Here is a 20,216-nt window from a genome sequence, read left to right on the forward strand (position 1 = left end):
GATATCAGCTGCTGCTGCTCTGGGATTCCTCTGGCACATTTGATACAAAACTAGTTATCTTTTTAATTTGTATTATACACAATAAGGTACATTTATTCCTGCCCTCATAAAGTATTTATTTTTAAAGCAAATAATAACATAAGATTTTGTTTATAAAAGTTAACAGAACTCTATTGAACTAGCCCTACGGTTGGTTCTCAATAATTCTATTTTTGTCATTGATTTCCTAGGTCAGTGGCACTCCCACTTTTTCATCTCAGGGCCCTTTTATTTATTTTACTTTTTAAATATATTTTATTGATTTTTTACAGACAAGAAGGGAGAGGGATAGGGATAGAGAGTTAGAAACATCGATGAGAGAGAAACATCGATCAGCTGCCTCTTGCACACCTCCTACTGGGGATATGCCCGCAACCCAGGTACATGCCCTTGGCCGGAATTGAACCTGGGACCTTTCACTCCGCAGGCTGACGCTCTATCCACTGAGCCAAACCGGTTAGGGCTCAGGGCCCTTTTAAATTCCTAAAAATTACTGTCCACCTTGAAATGCTTTTGTTTGTTATATCAACATTTGCCATGCTAGGAATTAAGAATGAGAAATTTAAAAATATTTATCAATTCATTTAAAGTAAGAATAAGCCAATTAATTTTATGTTAACATAAATAATGCATTGTTTACAAAAACAACTATCTTTTTTAAACAAAATAACTTGGTCAGGAGAATGGTATTGTTTTACACTTTTGTAAATCTCTTTGCAGTCTGGCTGAAACAGGAGACAGGTGAACTCTCATTTCTGCCTCTGCACTCAATCTGTCCCAACACCACTGTATGGCTTCTAGAAAACTCTACTTTGAAAGAATAAATGTGGAAAATGCACAGAACATCTTAGTATTATGATAAACACAGTTTGAGCTCATGAATTCATCACTTTGAGAACTGATGACCTCGTTCATTTCCTACAATGGCTATTCCAAAACGTCTTATACTTAAGCCCCTAATTCTACCCACTCTTTCCAAAATTTGGGCAAAAAAAAAAAAATTTCCCCTCAATGATAGCAAAATTACATAACACAAAATTTATCATCTTAACCATTTTCAGTGTAATTCAGTATGCCCAATACTGAATTACACTTAAATACATGCCTTAAATACATTCACACTGTTGTGCAATCATCCATTTCTAGAACATTTTTTTTGAATCCCATGAGACTTTGTAGCCATTAAACATAACTCCCCATTGTGTGCAACTGAGGTATGTGCCCTTGGCCAGAATCAAACCCGGGACGCTTCATTCCACGGGCTGCGCTCTATCCACTGAGCCAAAACAGGTAGGGTGATTTTCAGTTAGAGTTTTAATACCAAGCTTGCATGACTTTAAGAGATCACGTAATCCAACTGGCTGTTTTTACAAATTAGGAAATGAAGACCCAGAATACTAGGGTGATCTGCCAGGGCCACAACAGTATTTTATGACACTAAATCTATTATTCTTATTCCATAACTCCTTCATAGCTACATGTAAACAAATAGGGAAGTGTTTCTGGTACAATTTTTAAAGAAAGGAAAGGAAAAGCAGTCAAGGTAGCACACGCACACACTAACTCTAGGACTCCTGCAGAACAGATTAAAGTTTATCACTCAGGCGCTACCCCCTCCCTGCAGTGCTCACTGTGCACTGGGCGTTCAACACGTGTTGTCAAGTGGAAAAAACACTGCAGTGTCATTAAGTCAACCAGTCCGATAAAATGTCAGAAAAAGTCTAACTTGTAAAGACTGGGAGGTTATCTTTCAAAATAACTGGTATTGACTTAGTTATTAATATACCATATCCGCAGTGTTTTCTATTACATACGTATTAAGATACCAAGTTAAAAGTGGAGGACACGCAGAGAAAAGCAAAGAAAGGGCTCAAAGGCTTCACAAAAAACAGTCACCACAAAAATGCTGAGATTTGAATTAGGTCAAGAAAAAGAGACCAGTTCCAGTGCAGATGCAAGAAAAAAGGGTCCTCGCCCTTTCTGTCTGTCTGATTGTGGCAGCCAAGATGGAATGGGGGAATACAGTGGAAAAAAAAAAGAAAGAAAGAAAGAAAGAAAAGGAAAAGAAAAAAAAAAAAAGAAAAAGAGACCAAAATTGAGGCTTCAAATCTCCCCAGGCATTTAGAAAGCTAGCTATCCAAGATCAATACAGAACTTTCTTCAGAAAAGCCCTTAGAGCCTTCTCTAAGGAAAGTAAGGCGTAACTCACATACCTCAGCTCCTGGCTTTCAGTACTAAGGAGAGAAAGCAGTGCCCAAGCCAGCACCTGGCTGTCATCTCCACTGTGAAACTTATTGAAGTGCTTAATGTTCTGCAGCAGGACCTGGTCCAGGCATTCCAGGGCCTTTTCCTGCACGGTGCTCTCCGAGTCCATGACAACGGGGGTGATCCCCATCAGCCAGGCTTTCTGGATCTGGGCACATCGAGGGTGGGCCTTTAGGAGTTAAAATCGGGAAGTCACAAAGAGTCTAATGCTATTGGAAGTGTAACTACAAATCAGTGAAGTTGTGATCAATATTTTGAGACATGTTAAAAGTAGTTGCACACACAAATAGATCATAAGAGAAAAAACAAACAAAAGCAAATCTACAGCCCAGCCAGCAAGGCTCGGTGGTTGAGCATTAACCTATGAACCAGAAGGTCACGGTTCGATTCCTGGTCAGGGCACATGCCCGGGTTGCGGGCTTGATCCGAATGTGGGTTGTCAGGACACAACCAATCAATGACTTTCTCTCATCATTGATGTTCCTATCTCTCTCTCCCTCTCCCTTTAATAAAACAAACAAAAAACCTCCCCAAACCCACAATATTCAAACGATATGTAAAAACAAAGTTCAATCTGCAGTTATTGCAAATCAGTCCATACTGAAATTTTAAACTTATAAAGTCATTATTTTGTTATTAGTAATAAATCAGCATTTTTTCGTAATTCAAGATCAAATAATAAATATTTATCCCAAGAAGTAATTAGAGTAAGTGCTACCAGATAAAGTAAAAATACATATTGCTTAATGCCTTCTATTACGAAACAAGAGAAAACCATGCTCTTAACATTCTTTAAGAGCGAATTACTTGGCAGAAGTAAATTATATCTAGGATCACTGGTTCTGCTCTTTTAGCAATATCATCTATATAGGTTATAATGAACAAAAATTAAAGTAGGCCTCTGGCCTAACCAAATTAATTTTAAAATTCATATTTCTATGTGAGATATGAGCTTAAGACAAGAAAGGCTAACCAGTAGCATTCTCTAGCATTAGTTCATAATTACATTTAATATGAAATGCAGTCTATCATGTAAGTAAAAGATACTTCTTCCTTTCTCTTACACTGTATATTAGACTTGGTAGAGTTTCTACTGGTCAACTTAATATTTAGCAACAAGCAATTATTACGCTGAATTGTTTTTTAAAGTAAACACCATGCATTAGACACATAAGAAGAAGCCCCTCACCATAAGAAGTTCAGTAAGAGACTGCAAGGCCTGCTTCCGGACAGATACAGCAGGGTCCCGGCACTGCTCCTGAAGAATTGAAAGCTCCTCCTTCATGCCTGAGACGCTGCAGTGCTTCAAAATACTCACCAATACCTAGGAAGTGCACACACACACGTGAAGTGATGATGCATGCATAGTATATGTGCAAACAGGCAAATACACACAAAAATACTTCCTTCAAGTCCTTGGTTCTTTACATCTTTAAGGTCAAAGATCCATCCCTCCAGTAGCATCCCACCTTTTAGAATCTGGTGAAAGCTAAGGTCTCTCTCCAGAGAAAATCTCACATACATTTTATACACACAAGTATTTTCAAACAATTTCAGTGGTTTTACAAACCCTATCAAAATCTGTCCATGTCCCTAAGCTAAGAATCCCTACTCTAAAAAATAACATTAAGGGTATAAATTCATGATTCTTAAAAAGCCAGCAACCCAGTAGGAAAGCTTAAAATCAAATAATCCTTAGTTCATCTATATAATTTAGACATAACAGGATCAAGATAAACTAATGTTAAATGAAAAGCAAATTAAATAACAAATATGGCAGAGGGACCTTTAAAATATTCTCCTGCATTTCTGAGTGCTTAAAAAGAGAGTGCAATGCCCTTGCTGGTTTGGCTCAGTGGATAGAGCATCGGCCTGCAGACTGAAGGGTCCCAGGTGCCATTCCAGTCAGGGGCACATGCCAGGGTTACGGGCTCCATCCCCAGTGGGGGGCATGCAGGAGGCAGCCGATCAATGATTCTCTCTCATCATTGATGTTTCAATCTCTCTCTCCCTCTCCCTTCCTCTCTGAAATCAATAAAAATTTATTTTTTTAAAAAAGAATTAAAGAATGTCTGGAGAAACACACCTGGAGCGCAGACTTCCTCACGTTGATCTTCTCATCCCGGATTCTCTTTCTCAGCATGGCCATGACACACCTTTCTGCTGAGGATACGCCCGTCATTAGAGTCGGAGAAAGACTATACAGGCCTGACATCTCACACGCAATACCGACAAAATCTAAAAAACTGACTAATTCGCTTGTTTCAAATCAGAGTATGAAATGAGGTAGAAATAAAAACATCTCAAATAATTAGCTATTCCCAATAATGAAAAAGGCAAAGTTCATGTAAAAAAAAAAAAAGGGCAAAAATTCTGGAATATTAAAAAATCAGTTTTAAATCCTGGCTCCTATGCCTAAAATTTTAAATAAATTATCTAGATCTTCTATTTGGTTTAACTACAAGTAGAAGTATCTAAACTAGGGGTGGGCAAACTTTTTGACTCGAGGGCCACAATGGGTTCTTAAACTGGACCGGAGGGCCGGAACAAAAGCATGGATGGAGTGTTTGTGTGAACTAATATAAATTCAAAGTAAACATCATTACATAAAAGGGCACGGTCTTTTTTTTTTTTTAGTTTTATTCATTTCAAGCGGTCCAGATCCGGCCCGCGGGCCGTAGTTTGCCCACGGCTGATCTAAACCATGAGTTTTTAAAAGACTAAATAAAATAATATTACTAAATACCTGCAGCTTTAAAACTTTTCAATCCCAGGCCCCTTTGCACTATTAAAAATTAGTAAAGATTCCTAAGAGCTTTTTTAAATGTGAATTACATGTTCAATCTAAATGAGACATGATACTCTGAAGAGTATATATTTAAAATAAAAAATAACAATACTGCAAAAAAAAAAAAAAGATACTGAAAAGAATGGCACTGTTTTTGCAAATTCTTTTAATGTCTGACTTAATAAGAAGAGAGCTGATTCTCATCTCTCCTGCCTGCGACCTGTCACTTTCATGTCATGGCATCTCTGGAAAAACCTCAACTTATACTTGTGGGAAAATCAGAGCGCAGAGGCGAACGATGTCTTGATATTATGAAAGCAGTATTAACTTCAAGGATGTGTTGAAGCAGACTGAGAGACTCAAACACATTTTGAAAACTGCTGATCCCCAAGAAAACAAATAAAAAATGAACTAGAGAATGGAAAACAATAGAGGAAATACATGAAATTAAAAAGTTCCTTGAAAAAGGTAACAAGATTAACAAACTTTTAGATAGACTAAGAAAATGAGAGAGAAAATTCAGATAGCTAAAATCAGGAATGAACAAGGGAACATTATTACCTACTTTACAATAATACAAAAACTGTAAAAGAATACTATGCACAATTTTATGTTAACAAATTAAGTGACCCAGGTGAAATGGACAAATTTCTACAATGATATGAAATATGGAAACTGACTCAAGAAGAAATAGTCTGAATACACCCACAACAAGTACAGATATTGAATTAATAAAAAAGCTTCCCACATGTGCATAAAAGTCCAGGCATTACCGAAGAATCCTACCAAATGTGGAAAAAAAATTAACACCAATTTATATGCACACATATCTGCCTCTCCCATTGCTCCTTAAGAAATGAAACTTTATTTTCTTAAAGTCTGTATCTACAATGCCTAGCACAGACAGAAGGGACCATATAAAAGTTTTTAAAATAAACAAATAAATCTAATTATATAATTAATCCTTTACACACATTCTCTTTCTTTTCTCTCTCATCTATTTATCCATCGTTTAAAACCACTTCTCTAAACCTTATTTCTATAGACTCTGACAACAGCCCCCTGTGAAAGGTAGGGAAGGGTTAGGATCAGAACGTGTGTGACAGGAGTTGTGTTGACTTCCATGTTTTAGGTCATGCAGCTATTCAGTAACAGACTGTACAAGAATTCAGACGGCGTCTCATTTCTGATAGTGTTTAGTGTTTTCTCCGCTATTTTACGATGTCATGTTACAGATGAAAAAGGAGCCAAGACCTTACAGCCAGACAGAAACAGAATCCGAGTAGGCTCCAGGCCTACCCACTGCCTAGTACAGGTTTGTTTTCCCCTGAATCACATTGAGACTTCCACCATCCCAGATTCAACACGTCAGGGAAAGTGATCAGGCACCACTTATGTTCAGGATCTTGTGCTGGAGTCCGCGGAGGACCCCGTAATCACTCCGTACGATATGTACGACCCACTGAAAAATGGCTCCTTCTGTTGGTGAAGGGAAATTATAATCTAAATTCCAAACTGCCTTTTTCAGTGGAAGCTGGGATCACAGTTCCCTACTATGTATTAAAAGTAACCTCTGGGATGGCTGGGTCAAGAAGGCATGGTAAACAAAGTAACAAGGAATGAAAAATGCGAACAAGACTCGGTCCCACAGTATTATTCATCTATTCCCCTTTTTTGTGACAACTTTTCTCCAAACACACATTTAATATCTACTGCACTTTCCCTAGTAACGGGTCCTTTTTTTGGTCAGTAATTCCAACAGTTCACAACAGTTGGTTTAAAAAAGAAAAGAAAATATCTGCTAATATTCTCTTAAGTGTTAAAGAAAGATTGGTATTGGTGTTCAGTACATGTAAGTGGAATGTAGCTTATTCTTTATCTTAGAAGTAAATATAGTCTAGTGCAAGGACATCAAGTAAAGATATAATAAAATAGAAATTACTCCACTTTTAAGGAAAAGAGATGCTCCGATTCTTAAGGTGAATTAATCAGAAAAAATCCAAGGTTTTTAGACTCTACTTATGGTTATTACGCATTTGGTTGTGATAAAATCTGACATACCCCTTGATCCAATTGTTTCACCACTGCTGTCTGTATTGATCACCCCCGAGTCTCCAGGGTTCAGTGTCTGCTTCTGACAGGAAAAAGCTTAAAAAGAATAAATTAGAAAAAGGGCTGTCATTAAGGTAAATATTTATTACACTTTTAATAATGCAAGCATGGCATATTACACATTTAAGTCACCACATCATTATTGAAGTGAATCTCAATTTCTTTGATGAAGGAAAAAAGTGCAATACGAAAATAGAAAAATATAGAGATAAAAAAAACCCCCCACAAAACACATTTCAAAAATCCAGCTAGTCCTTTAAATAAAAAGGCAGTTGTTCAATATTTGGAAATATATTGACCCATTACCTGATGAATTTCTCAGGAAAGTACCCGGATGGCTCTCTATTCCTAAAATGGTAGGACCTAAAAATAAGCAGAGAGATAAGAGGGAAAAAGCCAGAGTATCATAAACCCTAAGTAAATATTCACAGAGAAATAAAAATAAAAATAATTAGGCCTGGACAGAAGGCCGATTCTAAACTGCTAACAATTAATAACGTTCTCCTTGGGAACGCATTTGGAATGGATATTAGGCCCCACACAGCCATACCCCAAAATGCACAGCAGTAGTAAAGGCAACCACCAGTCTCACCTCTAAAAAAGGCCTTTCAAATGCCTCAGGCCTGTCTAAAACATTATCCAACAATACAATATACTGAAATACGTTTATAAGAATGAAAGTATATCATACTATATCAACTGTTTTTGCCACAACAAAAAATGATTCCCCTGAAGTCCAATTTTTTTTTCTTTATTGATTAAGGTATTACATGTGTCCTTATCCCCCCTTTGCCCCCCCCACCCCCCCACTCAGACCCTCCCCCCCCACCTCCCCCCGTGTCTGTGTCCATTGGTTAGGCGTATATGCATGCATACAAGTCCTTTGGTTGAAGTCTAATTTTTTGACAAGCCTAAGACCAATTCCATGTCACTTACTGTTAATCAGAAACTCCAGTATGCTCTCCGATGTGCTGTTAGCGGACAACTCCAGGCAGTGTGCGAAACTGGACAATGCCTTGCTGCGGACAGTCGGTGCCTTGTCTAAACAGCGGTCAAACATTATGTCCTGCACCAAGAACTTATGCTTTAAGAACTTCTGATGCTCCGAGGACAGTGTGTGATCCGCCTCTCTTTCCGGCAGTTCCAACAGAGCCAAGGCAACATCAAGAGTGAAAACCCGGTGTGGGATCTGGTAGAGCAAAATCGTAAGAATCCCCATCACATAGTCATGAAAACTGAAGGATCCCGTATGCATTCAGATCTGGCTGCATTAGAAGGCTGCACAACCAGGAACCAGGATTTCACTGCAGATGTATTCTCTTACCTTGGAGCTTCGTGAGTATCTGTAAAGCCAGGCGATAAATGTAGCATATTCCCCGCAAGGAAGTTTGCTGAGCAGCTGTACCAGGGACTGAGCCGCGTAGGTCCGATACTCCGATTTATCTACCACCTGGAACACAAATGTTGACAAGCTGCTCACCTGACAACTGAGACATGTTGTGATACAAGTGAGAAGTTAGGGGATGTAACTGTGACTAGTTCGGTGATCTTTAAGTGTTATAGAAATGACCAACACATTTTAGATTTCAGATCCACCCCCCCCCCTTTTTTAAAAATATATTTTATTGATTTTCTTACAGAGAGGAAGGGAGAGAGATAGAGAGTTAGAAACATCGATGAGCGAGAAACATCGATCAGCTGCCTTCTGCACACCCACCACTGGGAATGTGCCCGCAACCAAGGTATGTGCCCCCGACCAGAATCGAACCTGGGACCTTTCAGTCCACAAGCCGATGCTCCATCTACTGAGCCAAACTGGTTAGGGTGGTTTCAGACCCCTTTAAAAACTAACCTGTAAGAAATCTGTTGGTCCTCTCCTCAGAAATACAAATTTAACACATGATTGCAGGGAGTTTATAAACCCCTAGAATCCATCAAGTTTAAGTTAAGAATCATTTCTCCGCACAGTTATAACAACTTACGAGATAATCACAGAAATGTGAACGTTAACTGGATATTTGGTGGCTTTAAAGTATTACTGTGTATTTTATGAGTATGTTCTTAAAGAATGTTTATTCTTTAGAGATACACAGAAATATTTATATATAAAAGAATATGATGGAATTTGTTTTAAAAAATCCAGTGTGCAGGAGTAGTATCTTTTTGGGGTACAGGTGACACAAAATTGTTGAAGATAGGTGCTCATCCTCCTAGTCTCTTCATTTCTTTATATATTTGAAAACTTCCAAAATTAAAATGTTTTTTTTTTTTTATTCCCAAAAGGACACTGTCTAGGAGAACAGCTAGTGAATATATTAAATAAAACTATGTTTAGTAATGACACAGACTCATTACCAAGCACAAAAACACACAACACACACGTTTAACTTCATACATATTAAATATTTAAAAATTATTCTTATTGTTACGAAAGCAACTGGTACCTTGGCACAGATGTGCTGGAGTAAGATACGAAGAACTGGGAATATACTTTCCTTTAGTTCATCCACAAGTGAGCTATGAAAAAAAAGCACAACCTCTGTTTACAACATACCTATAATTACAATGAAACAGTCATTTGTCTTGACTCTCCCAAAACCCACTAATCCTATGTGTTAGAAATCCTCAATAGTAAAAACAATCTGTTTGTTTCGGCGAATAAAGAGTAAAGACATCAAGTGCCACAGCAGAAACCCACCCCCTACTCTCAGGCCTGGTTGCAGAGTTGCTGCCAAGTAGACAGCGGCAGTCAGGGAGGAGCAAACGTGCACTCTCCACAGGACTAATTGCACTACTTAGTACATTTCCTATTAAGATTCTAAAAGACATCATTTTGGGATAAATAGACTAAGACACAGTACCACCTCGTGGTAGCTCATTGAAATGCTACTTCGATGCCTTTGTAATAGTACCTGTCCAAACTTTAACCCAAGAAGAAATGACTATAATGCCCAGATTGGACCCATTTTTAGTGGTAAGTTCTGCATCACGAGCTCTGACGGAGAAGCCGAAGTGAGGGTTTCCACTTACAACGTCTTATTTATTTAATGACAGTCTATATATTCCATCGTCCTCAAATCGTCAAGTACATTATGTACCGTGAATGTACACATTCTCAGGTGCATACTGACCACTTTTTTCCCACCACCAAATATTCAATATGGGAGGGGGTTAAAAAGCCAATGACAGCAAATAGGTCTTTCCCAATAATGCTAAAACAAAAAAACTTTTTGGGTGAAGCTAAGTGTCTCGTGAGGGAAAAATGAGTCTATCGATTATTGCTAAAGAAGGAAAAACCAACCAACTCCTTTAATCAAGAAAGTATTTTCTGTAGGGGAAGGGAATAGAAAAGTGAAAAGAAACGGGGAAAGTGGCAAGGAACAAACGGGAAGAGGCCTGGAGAAGTGAGAAACAGAAAAGGAACAGGAGGCGGCAGACTTGTAGGCGTGGTCCATACGGGAGCAGACAATGGAGAGCAGAGGAGAAGCCACTGTCATCACCCAGAGGCTGACCTCACAGCTGGGACAATCCAGCTGGAGGCTGGTGCTGGCTGGTGAACTGGATTCCTTCTCCCTTCAACAAGGCCCGAAGGCAGGGGTTACCACAGTGATGCCGACCACATGAACCAGGTGAGCTACAAGGTGCTTTATTTTGGCCCCCCAAACCACAAACAGGCCAGAAATGTATTGGTTCCCACGGGTGTCAGAAATCTTGGTTAGTACAGGCCCCAGAAGATGAAGGGAAAGTGATAAAGAGGAGAGAGTAACAACCCAAGCTGTGTGCGTCACCTGATAAACTGGACTGCCTGGTTTCTGCTGCTGATGACTGATGACGTTATAGCAAGGGGGGCATGATGGGACCCTTCACCCACTTCTAACATTAATATCACATTTAGCATTTGATGGAAAACACAACCGATGACCTAGAAGAGAAAAGAAAGTTCAATTTAAGGCATAACAGAGAATCCCTGAAGATCAGAGACAACAATTTGCAGCATCTAAAGATTAGTCAACTTGAGACATGGTTTTGGGCTGACCACTAGGAATGTATTTCTTAAATAATTACCAATGGAAACAGTGTGAGAACACTGCTTGCAGATAATGATAGGAATATCATCTAGTTTCTCTCTGCATGCTCTCTTTCTAGATGGCAAAGAATGCTGCTGCTGATCCCGTTATAGCAAGGGGAGAAAGGAAAAATTCACACTGTGTTTTACCTGAAGTTTACGAAGGACCTTCCCATGCACCATCTCATATAATTTACTCAGGTAACTCATTCATTCCTCCAGTAAATAAAACATTTACTAAAAACCAAACATGTACTGGGCATGGCATTAAGCACATTCATGTATATTACTAGATTTTACCACATTTAATGTTAAACCTCACAACAACTCCATGACGTAAGCAAGGCATTCCCATTTTATATATAATATTATTGTTTCTAGTCTATAATAATAAAACAGACTCCAAAGGCAAGCTGTCCAAAGTCAAGTAATCAAAGGCCTGGCTAAAACCAAAGTTGTCCAACATCATGTAAGTTCTTCCACAGTTAAAAACCACTGCATCTTTAGAGACACCGTGGACCTAAAAGGATAGATTTTTTCCATCCATTCTATTTTTTAAATGTTAAAAGGGGCATGGAAATTAAAAGTATTACTGTGAATTCTATACAGCCATTATTTCAAGCACATAGAAATAATAATAAAATAAATTATAAAATATGGAATGCTTTTTAAACAATAGGCACTGTGGTCAGCATTTGACAGGCATTCTTTCATTTAACCCCCCTGACAAATCTGTGAGGCAGGTAAGCCTTTTATTCCTTTTTAGTCCAGATGAAGAAACTGAGGCTTTCACAAGGTTGAATAGCTTACACAAAAACAAACAGAGAGTAAGCGGTGGAGCCAGAACCTGAACACAGATGCGCATTACCCCAAACCTTCTTAACCATCACGTTACTGCCCCTGGAAATTATTAAGTGAATCACAGCCACCAAAAGCCACATGACCTTGGTCTATCACATTTTTTACAAAACCTTATTTTATGAATGACATCTATACCTGGATTCCACCATCCTCTTGATTGACCCCAACTCAAATGTTTAGAGTAGTGATACTGTTAGGGTGACTTGGGGGTGGGGGTGGAGAAAGCAAAATCCACATATGAATGCTAACAGGAATGAAAACCAGTAATATTTCTGTAAAATTACCAACTAGGATAATACAAATATTAATACAATTACCGAAGCACACATGAATTGCCAAGGGAAACTACAAAATGCTGACCGTCTATTCTTTTCTTTAGAACAATTTGGTGAATATTTCTAGAAAAGTAATGTTCTCTTTGGCAGCTTATCTGTTCTTCTTACCTAATTCACACTGGAACCATTTTTATGTATGAAACCAGATAATAATTTGCTTGGCCACCAAGTATTTGGATATAAGGTTTGTTACAAAGAGTAGACAACAATAGAAATGGTTATACTTCCCATTATACAGAAGATATATAGTAAGGTCATGGAAATAACCTGGTAAGTTGAAATGCCATTACATCAACTGCTTCTAATGTTTTTCCGTTACACGATTTGCATGCTTCAATTTAACCAATAACTAACTTAGATCCTTGTCTCTTTTACCTTGTCTCCTCCATGAATGGGGGAGCATAGCAAATACAATCCATGATAGGCCAGTTCTGGTATGTACTTTGCTTGGTCAAGGTTGCTAAAGAAAAAAGGTCAAAAATTAGTTAATGGATATGATTTTACTTAAAATATTGTCTTATTTAATAAGCCATATTTAAATGAATAAATTTTACCTATGTGCCACTTAGAATAAAATGACATTCATACTTCACCTAGAGCAAAAGTTATCATACTGTTTAAACTTTAACGCTGGGAGATTGAATGGCTCACCTGGCTTGTGTAACATGAAATTCATGAAGAACTGGCTCAAAATTAGTTAACGCCACAAAGACCTAGAAAACAGATACCAAGAGGCAGCCTGATTTTTCTTACTCGTTAAGTATTACCCTCATCGGTGCCCTCTGAGGTTGCCCCAAGTTTCTTGGAATTTTCACTGACCTCGATACAATTCTGTACACACTGTGGCTTTTCTTTCAGGGAAAACTTGGACAGAAGCCTTAAAAAATTCTTTAAAAGATGAAAGATGGCTTTTCGAATTTGACAAAGGTCCCAGGCAGAAAAACTGATGTCTTCTTCATCTTCTTGTTCTTCTACAATTTCATCCATCTAGATTATGAAGAAATATACAGCTGACTGTAAAATAAGGCCTAACACTTTCCCCCTGGTTTTCAATTTACTCAAATCAAATCCAGTGAGACGCCAGGGCGTTGCTGAGGTGACCAGGTCCCCTGACTGCTCTAGGTCTCCAGGCTCACAATGGCACATCACTGGATTAGATAACGGTGACAATACTTCCTAGCTCTATAGTTTTGTGTCAATGAGGATTCTGTGTCTTAAAAGTTTTCATTTTCACATCAATGAACCTTTATCATTCTACCTAGTCATACAAGAATTTGGAATTAATGCTATTCTTCTATATTCTTATGGATCTGCGTCCTCAGGATCCTTCACCACCCTCTCTAATAACAATGACATAATGTGGCAAATATACCTGTTAGCAAGTTCTCATGCACAGCTGGGTACAAGGCTGAGGAAAGATGATAGGGAGGTTGGAAAGCTGGCCAAATAGAAATGCAACTTGGTCCTATTGGAGAGCTGATGATACTTTAAGACCATTTGATTATAATCATTATGCCTGAAACCATATGTTAATATAAAGTTAATTCTTAAATCGTGTGTTGATGAAGATATGCTTTATTATTCCTCTTCTTACCTCAATATCCTCTTTCCTGGGTGGCTTTCCTCTCTTTCTATGCCCTCTTGGATTAGTCTGAGAGTTCTTCGAATGTTCTTTCCTTCTTTTCCGACTCAAGTTAGATTCCTGAGGCCAACTCTTCTTTACAATCTGTATACATTTGTCAAACATCACTGGGTGGAATATTTGATTGGCTACACTGCCTATTCATAAAGAATAAAGAGTAAGCAGGTTAGATTTAATTGTCTTCAAATATGTCTGTAACAACAGATAAAAATGTCAAGAGCAAAAATGGGATTAGCACTAACTTTGAATAACAATGACACTTCTGCAAAAAAGTACCATTCAACTTTAGCCATAAGTTAGCAAAAGTGCTGATCAGAAATAAATAACAAGATTTCTATCTATATTTAGCCATGAGGGAGTAACTGGTTTTATTCCTGTCTTCCTAACTGTGAACTATAAAACTAGACCAAAAAATGTTAAAATAATCATTTTAAGACATGGAGCAAGACACAGCATAGAAATAAAATTCCTGAGATAAGGGAAACAAATGAAGTAGACCCTAAAATTGCCCCTGTTTTTGTATTTTGAGGCAATTTCTGGACAGAAGCAGAAAAATGGCGAACCCAGGCACATTATTATGGTCTCACTAAGTGAAACTACAGAAATCAAGTCAGAAAGGCAGAGGCAGCTGGAATTTATGGGACAGAATAATGGAGAAGAGGAAGCTACATAGAAAAAGAGCTCCAGCAATCTGCATAGGGCTGATTACAAGCTATGCATGCAGGGGTAAACTGTAAATAGTAAGCAAACAACAATTTCCAAGGAAGTCAGAAGAGGAATAATTTTCAGAGCTCACACAGGGCTGATACACCTTTGAGCCTGGCCAGCACAATCGAGACACCTTGTTAATCCCAATAGAGACCTTGGAAAACCACACACCTAAAAACAAGGCTACATCAGCTCTAGAGTAAAAGCTACTTTAAAATCTGCACTAAAGCAAGTTGCAAAAGGATCAAGTGAGTCCACCAATAACTGATATTAAAACATACTTAAATACTATTATCCAATCGCTCACTAATTTAAGTCCTACTCTGCAGGGATTTTGAAGATGTAATTTAAGTCCCAAATCATAGACCTTAAGAGAGGAAAACCCTCCTGATAGGCCTGATCTAATTCATTGAGCTCTTTAAACCTGAGTGTGGAAGTCAGAGACAGGACTGGAAATCAAAATGAGAGGAGGATTCAACCCGGGTAGAGTCTCCATTGCTGGGGGGGCCACGTGGCAAGAAGAGGGGGTGTCCTCTAGGAGCTGAGAGCTCCCTGGCTAACAGGCAGCAAGAAAGGGGCCCTCGGTCCTACAACCACAAAGAAACAAGTTCTCCCAACAACTGAGTTCAGAAGAAGACACTGAGCCCCAGAGGAGCACCTGCTGGGGCTGACACCTCGATATCAGTCGGTGTGACCCCAGCAGAGAATCCAGTCGCATTGTGCCTGGACTTTCAGAAACTGACATAATAAAGTTATGTATGCCAAATGGCTCAGTTTGTGCTAATTTGTCACAAAGCAACAAAACTTAAAAAAATGAAAAAAACAAATAAAAAATAAAAAAAACAATACAAATTAACATTCAAGGCTTTATGTATCCTTTAATCAATTTTTCAAATCAGAGAATAAATCCTTAACATTTATTGCAAATGCACATATGTAAACAATGACGAGGGGTAAAGCTGGCCAACGCTGTGATTTTCTTCATTATATCACCGTTGTGTTCTCCGGCTACACCCCCTCTACGTTCAGCCCTTTAGCTCTGAGTTACGATAGGGAGGAGGAACAGCCACCTCAGTGTTCTGACAATAAAGGAAGCGGAACAAGCTCATAATTAGATCCCTTTCCTGGGCTTTCCTCCTCAAGCATGACTAGCTGGTCTTCTCATGCTTTCTTAGTTAGAATGGTTTAAACCTGCTTTTCCACAGCACATAGGAGAGAAATAACACAAAGATGCCCGCAGCAGTTTTTCTCAGTGTGGACAGGGAGTCGGGGGAAATAACAGAATTTTATATGAGGTGGGGCTGGGTGGAGTGGAGGCTCTGTAGCCTGGAAACATTCCCCCTCCAGCCTTGGCCTTCTCGGATTATTCCTACCAGGTTATCGACACAGCATGATATTGGTCAGAGCATCGTCCATCACACCCAAAAGTGGCAGGTTTGATTCCCAGTCAGGGCACATGCCCAGCTTGTGGGTTTAATCCCCGGTTGGGGCAGGTACAAGAGGCAATCAATCGATGTTTCTTTCTCACATCAATATTTTTCTCTCTCTCCCTTCCTCTCTGTCTCAAATAAATAAATACATATCCTCTTGTGTGGGTTAAAAAAATTGTTTTTTAAGAGCTCAAAACAATGTAGAAAAACTTTAAATGACAAAAGGCATGTCCTATCATGTCAAATTACGTACCTGGTACTTCCAGTAGCAGAAAGTAAAGACCAGCAGCATGAAGGCCATATTCTCGATACTGCACACCGACGTTTTTCTTATGGACTGTTTGAACAAAGTGATAGAATAAAGCCACCAGTGCACGGTGAGAAATGCTGTTCTCAGCAAAGAAGGTCCAGAACATCTGGGGGGAGGAGTAAACCACAAAAGCCAATAATTACAGAAATGTAAAAATCTCCTATTATTTGATTTTAATAACTACTTAGTGCCTTAATGGAGGGGAACAGACCAGTCTGGCTCCTAATTATAAACATGTGCCATCTTCAAAGGACTAAAACAAAAAATTAAAAATGCATTATTGAAAATTACAAAGATAAATAAGTATATGAGATTTAAATAATCAAACTTTAAAAAAAAGTTTGCTAGGTTTGAAGCATATAAATTTCTAAAATTATTACAGTTAAAAACTAAGACTTTTCAGACAACCTATAGTAGTGATTACTCAGACAACTTACCCCTTGTACCCAAGTTCATCCATCATTCTAATTCATCAATGTACATTTAAATTGAAATAAATTGCTCTGATTTCCTCAGCTAGGAATTAGAATGACTGATGAATTTGGGTACATTTTGTTTTGGCACCTAGCCCTTCAGTCTTTTGAAAAGCAATCAATGAGCTAAATACTAATAAACACACTAGGTAGAACTCAATATTTAAAGGAACTCTCAGAAAAAATAAAATTAAAATAAAGGAACTCTCCTTTCCAATTGAATTAAATGAACTACTCCATTTATAATATCAGATTTTCTTAAAGTGAAGGCATACTGAAATTGTTATTGCATTTTCCCTGGCCTTCGTTTTACATTTGGTTTAGTCTGTCCTCCCCCTACCCCCCTTGTTTTGGCCTATGTTCTTTTCCTCTAATTTGTTGTTAGAAAAAGTCACGACTTGAAGTCCTGGCCGGATAGCTCAGGTGATTAGAGCATCGTCCTGGTTCGCCAAGGTTGTGTGTTCAATCTCCACTCAAGAATCAACCAATGAATGTATACATAAGTGGACCAACAAATCAATGTCTCTCACCTCTCTCTCTCCACCACTTCCTTTCTCTCTCAAAAATCAGTAAATAAAAAGAAAAAAAAAATTTTTAAAGTCATGACTTGAAAAAATATCACAGATTAATACCTGAACCTTCTGGAAAAAAGCTATTAGGATAGTCCAGTAAATGATTCACATTCTTTATGTTACTCCTCTGATATTCCTTATGAACTGTTCACTAAAAAGATGATAATAATGACTTTTAATAGTCTACTTCTAATACCTAAAGGTGGCTAGCTTGATTTTCCTTTCTTTCCTTTTTTTTAAATTTTTACCTCTGTAGACCCATGTTCTTCCGTAGCAAAGCGTAAAAGACTTTCGTGGAGTTTTGTGAATGCATCCAATCCAGTCTCGATAATTTCTGCTTCTATGATGGGATCCAAAGGCTCAGTTTCCGTGAAGTCCAGTTCCCACACGGTTTCCACCCATTCTGGTAGGAAAATGCAATTAAACCAGTTAGTGCTCTACAGCAAGTAAGAAACCTATCATTTTTGGACTCTAGGGAGATTCAAGAAGAGAAAAGTTTATTAGGCACAACTCACCTTTAATTTATACAATCATATAAGCATAGTTAAAGGAGAGCAGAAAAAGTGAAGAAAATCTTTTTTTTTTTTTTTAAATTATAACTGACATCTGGTTATTAGGTTGGTTATCTTCTAAAAATATCAAGGAGAAAAATGCTTTTTACATAAAACGGTCAGGGGGAATGAAACTTCAAAACACTTCAAGATCCAGCTTTCCCATACATTCAACCTGGAGAAGAAAGAAGTTAATCAAAGAGGGCTCCAGATGCCCCTTTGTGAAAACCTTATAACTATGTTAATAAGCCCAAATAAAATTCTTTATTGGGCCCTTGGAGGGTAATTAGCATGTTAAAAAAAAAAAAAGATACAATTTCCCCAAGAAGTTTAAACTAGAGGAGGCAAGCCAGATCCACACTCAGAAATATTCAGTGATTTCAAAACACACTGACAGAGGTGGGGTCCCTCGGCCTGGCCAGCGATCGGGCTGATGGGGAGGTGGGAGTCAGGGGCCCAGTCCACCAGGGGGAGGGACAGAGGGAGGTTGGCTGTGGGAGCACACTGACCACCAGGGGGCAGCTCCTGTGTTGAGTGTCTGCCCCCTGGTGGTCAGTGCACGTCATAGCAACCGGTCGACCAGTGGTTCGGTATCTCAGGCTTTTATATATATAGATGCACACCTGTATTTCTGACCTCATTTCTGGATGAGTAGCTACCAAGTCCCCATTAGAAAAGACCTGGTGACAGGAACAATAGTTATTACTATTTTATCTTATTTTATGTTTTACAATGGATGAGTGTTAAAACAGGAACAGACATGTAAAATACTAGAAAGCACACCAGAAACTATTCCTGGGAGATGGGGAGGGGAAGAGGTGGGAAGGATGATTCTTCTTTATTTGGACCTAAACATGGACGTTTACCAGGAAAAGAAAAGCAGAGAAGAGCATTCCAGGCAGAGAGAACTGCAGAACAGCACACAGGGGAAGAAAGTAGAACCTGATTGAAAATGAACAAAACAGCTCCGGCGCAGAGATGAAATGTGAAGGATGAGAGTTATTAGTTGTTGTTGTTTTATGTTTTGTTTTTTTGATTTTTTTTGAGCAGGACGAGGTACTAACCTTCACAAACCCCTAGGAGGTAGAGATGACGTCCCCATTTGACAGATGGGGAAACCACGGCTCAGCAAGGTTAAGCAACTTGCTGGGCGGATGCTAAGCAGTGGAGCCAAGAGACCAAGCCCAGTTACCTCTGACTCCAAAGATGACATGATTGGGAAAGACTGCGGGGAAGAGTGAAGGCTCTCCTATGGCAGGCCCGGGATTCGGTCATTATTAAGGAAACCAGGGGAAACATGAAAGGTTGAAAGACCTGCCAGGTCACCTTTGAGTCTTCCAAGGGGGTCCTAGCGTGCAGATTTGCAGAATAAGAAGGGGAAGGCCGAGAAAACAGATGCAAAAGAACTAAACGATATCCGGCAACACAATCTCTTTATTATTACTTTTTTTTTAATGCGTAATTCTATTTTAGCTCTGTTCTAAACCCGGCTCGCCAAGAGTGCAGATCTGCAGGGCCCAGACCTTGCAGAGCCAAACGCCCCACCTCCACCCCAGGCCACCCCAGGCCTAGGCTGGAGAGCATCACGGGCGCTGAACACCACCGCCCTGCCTCCCCGATTCTCGAGGCTTCGTCTCCTCACCTAGGCTGAGATCCAGCGGGCACCAGGGCTGCAGGCCGCTCCCGAGGCCCGGCAGCGCCACCATGATCACCCGGAAACCCGCTCGCCGGCGCCGTGGTCAACTTTCAAAGCTCGCTCCCGCGCGCGCCCCGAGCCGCCGCCGCGGACCAGTCACAACACGTAGAACTTCCCACCGACCAATTATCGCGCCCCGTCAGGCTCATGACACTAGCCAATCAGCAGGGCATTCTGCCGCGTGCGCAGCGGAAGGGGCGGGCCGAGGGAGGAGACCAAGCCGAGGTTCCGCGAAGGGATTTTTTTTCGTTTTTTCCTTTAAAGTTAGGGGTTCAGAAATAAGTTAAATTCGTATAGCGCCCTTCCCGCCTCGTTTTCCTTCAATGGGAGGGAACTTTAAAGGGGGATTTGAGACAAGAGACTTCCTA

General features: G+C 39.3%; 1 protein-coding gene across 2 annotated transcripts in view; it reads right to left on the reverse strand.

The window, feature by feature from the left end:
- Positions 1 to 19,973, reverse strand: part of NCAPD3 (non-SMC condensin II complex subunit D3) — a 37,490-nt gene extending 17,517 nt beyond the window's left edge. Inside the window, exons 1-16 of one of the 2 annotated variants that reach the window (XM_059675946.1) lie at positions 19,795 to 19,973; positions 17,850 to 18,004; positions 16,500 to 16,662; positions 14,061 to 14,245; positions 13,286 to 13,453; positions 13,118 to 13,179; positions 12,842 to 12,926; positions 10,993 to 11,126; positions 9,649 to 9,721; positions 8,529 to 8,654; positions 8,141 to 8,393; positions 7,511 to 7,567; positions 7,154 to 7,240; positions 4,391 to 4,467; positions 3,494 to 3,628; positions 2,253 to 2,473 (exon numbers count right to left, since the gene is read on the reverse strand). In XM_059675946.1, the coding sequence (XP_059531929.1) occupies positions 2,253 to 2,473; positions 3,494 to 3,628; positions 4,391 to 4,467; positions 7,154 to 7,240; positions 7,511 to 7,567; positions 8,141 to 8,393; positions 8,529 to 8,654; positions 9,649 to 9,721; positions 10,993 to 11,126; positions 12,842 to 12,926; positions 13,118 to 13,179; positions 13,286 to 13,453; positions 14,061 to 14,245; positions 16,500 to 16,662; positions 17,850 to 18,004; positions 19,795 to 19,858 (2,045 nt within the window). In that variant the 5' untranslated portion in view covers positions 19,859 to 19,973. The remainder of the gene's footprint in view (positions 1 to 2,252; positions 2,474 to 3,493; positions 3,629 to 4,390; positions 4,468 to 7,153; positions 7,241 to 7,510; positions 7,568 to 8,140; positions 8,394 to 8,528; positions 8,655 to 9,648; positions 9,722 to 10,992; positions 11,127 to 12,841; positions 12,927 to 13,117; positions 13,180 to 13,285; positions 13,454 to 14,060; positions 14,246 to 16,499; positions 16,663 to 17,849; positions 18,005 to 19,794) is intronic. The other variant, XM_059675947.1, reaches the window with a different exon arrangement.
- Positions 19,974 to 20,216: the final 243 nt, after the last annotated feature.

Source organism: Myotis daubentonii, chromosome 19, assembly GCF_963259705.1.
Source record: "Myotis daubentonii chromosome 19, mMyoDau2.1, whole genome shotgun sequence".
NCBI lineage: Eukaryota > Metazoa > Chordata > Mammalia > Chiroptera > Vespertilionidae > Myotis > Myotis daubentonii.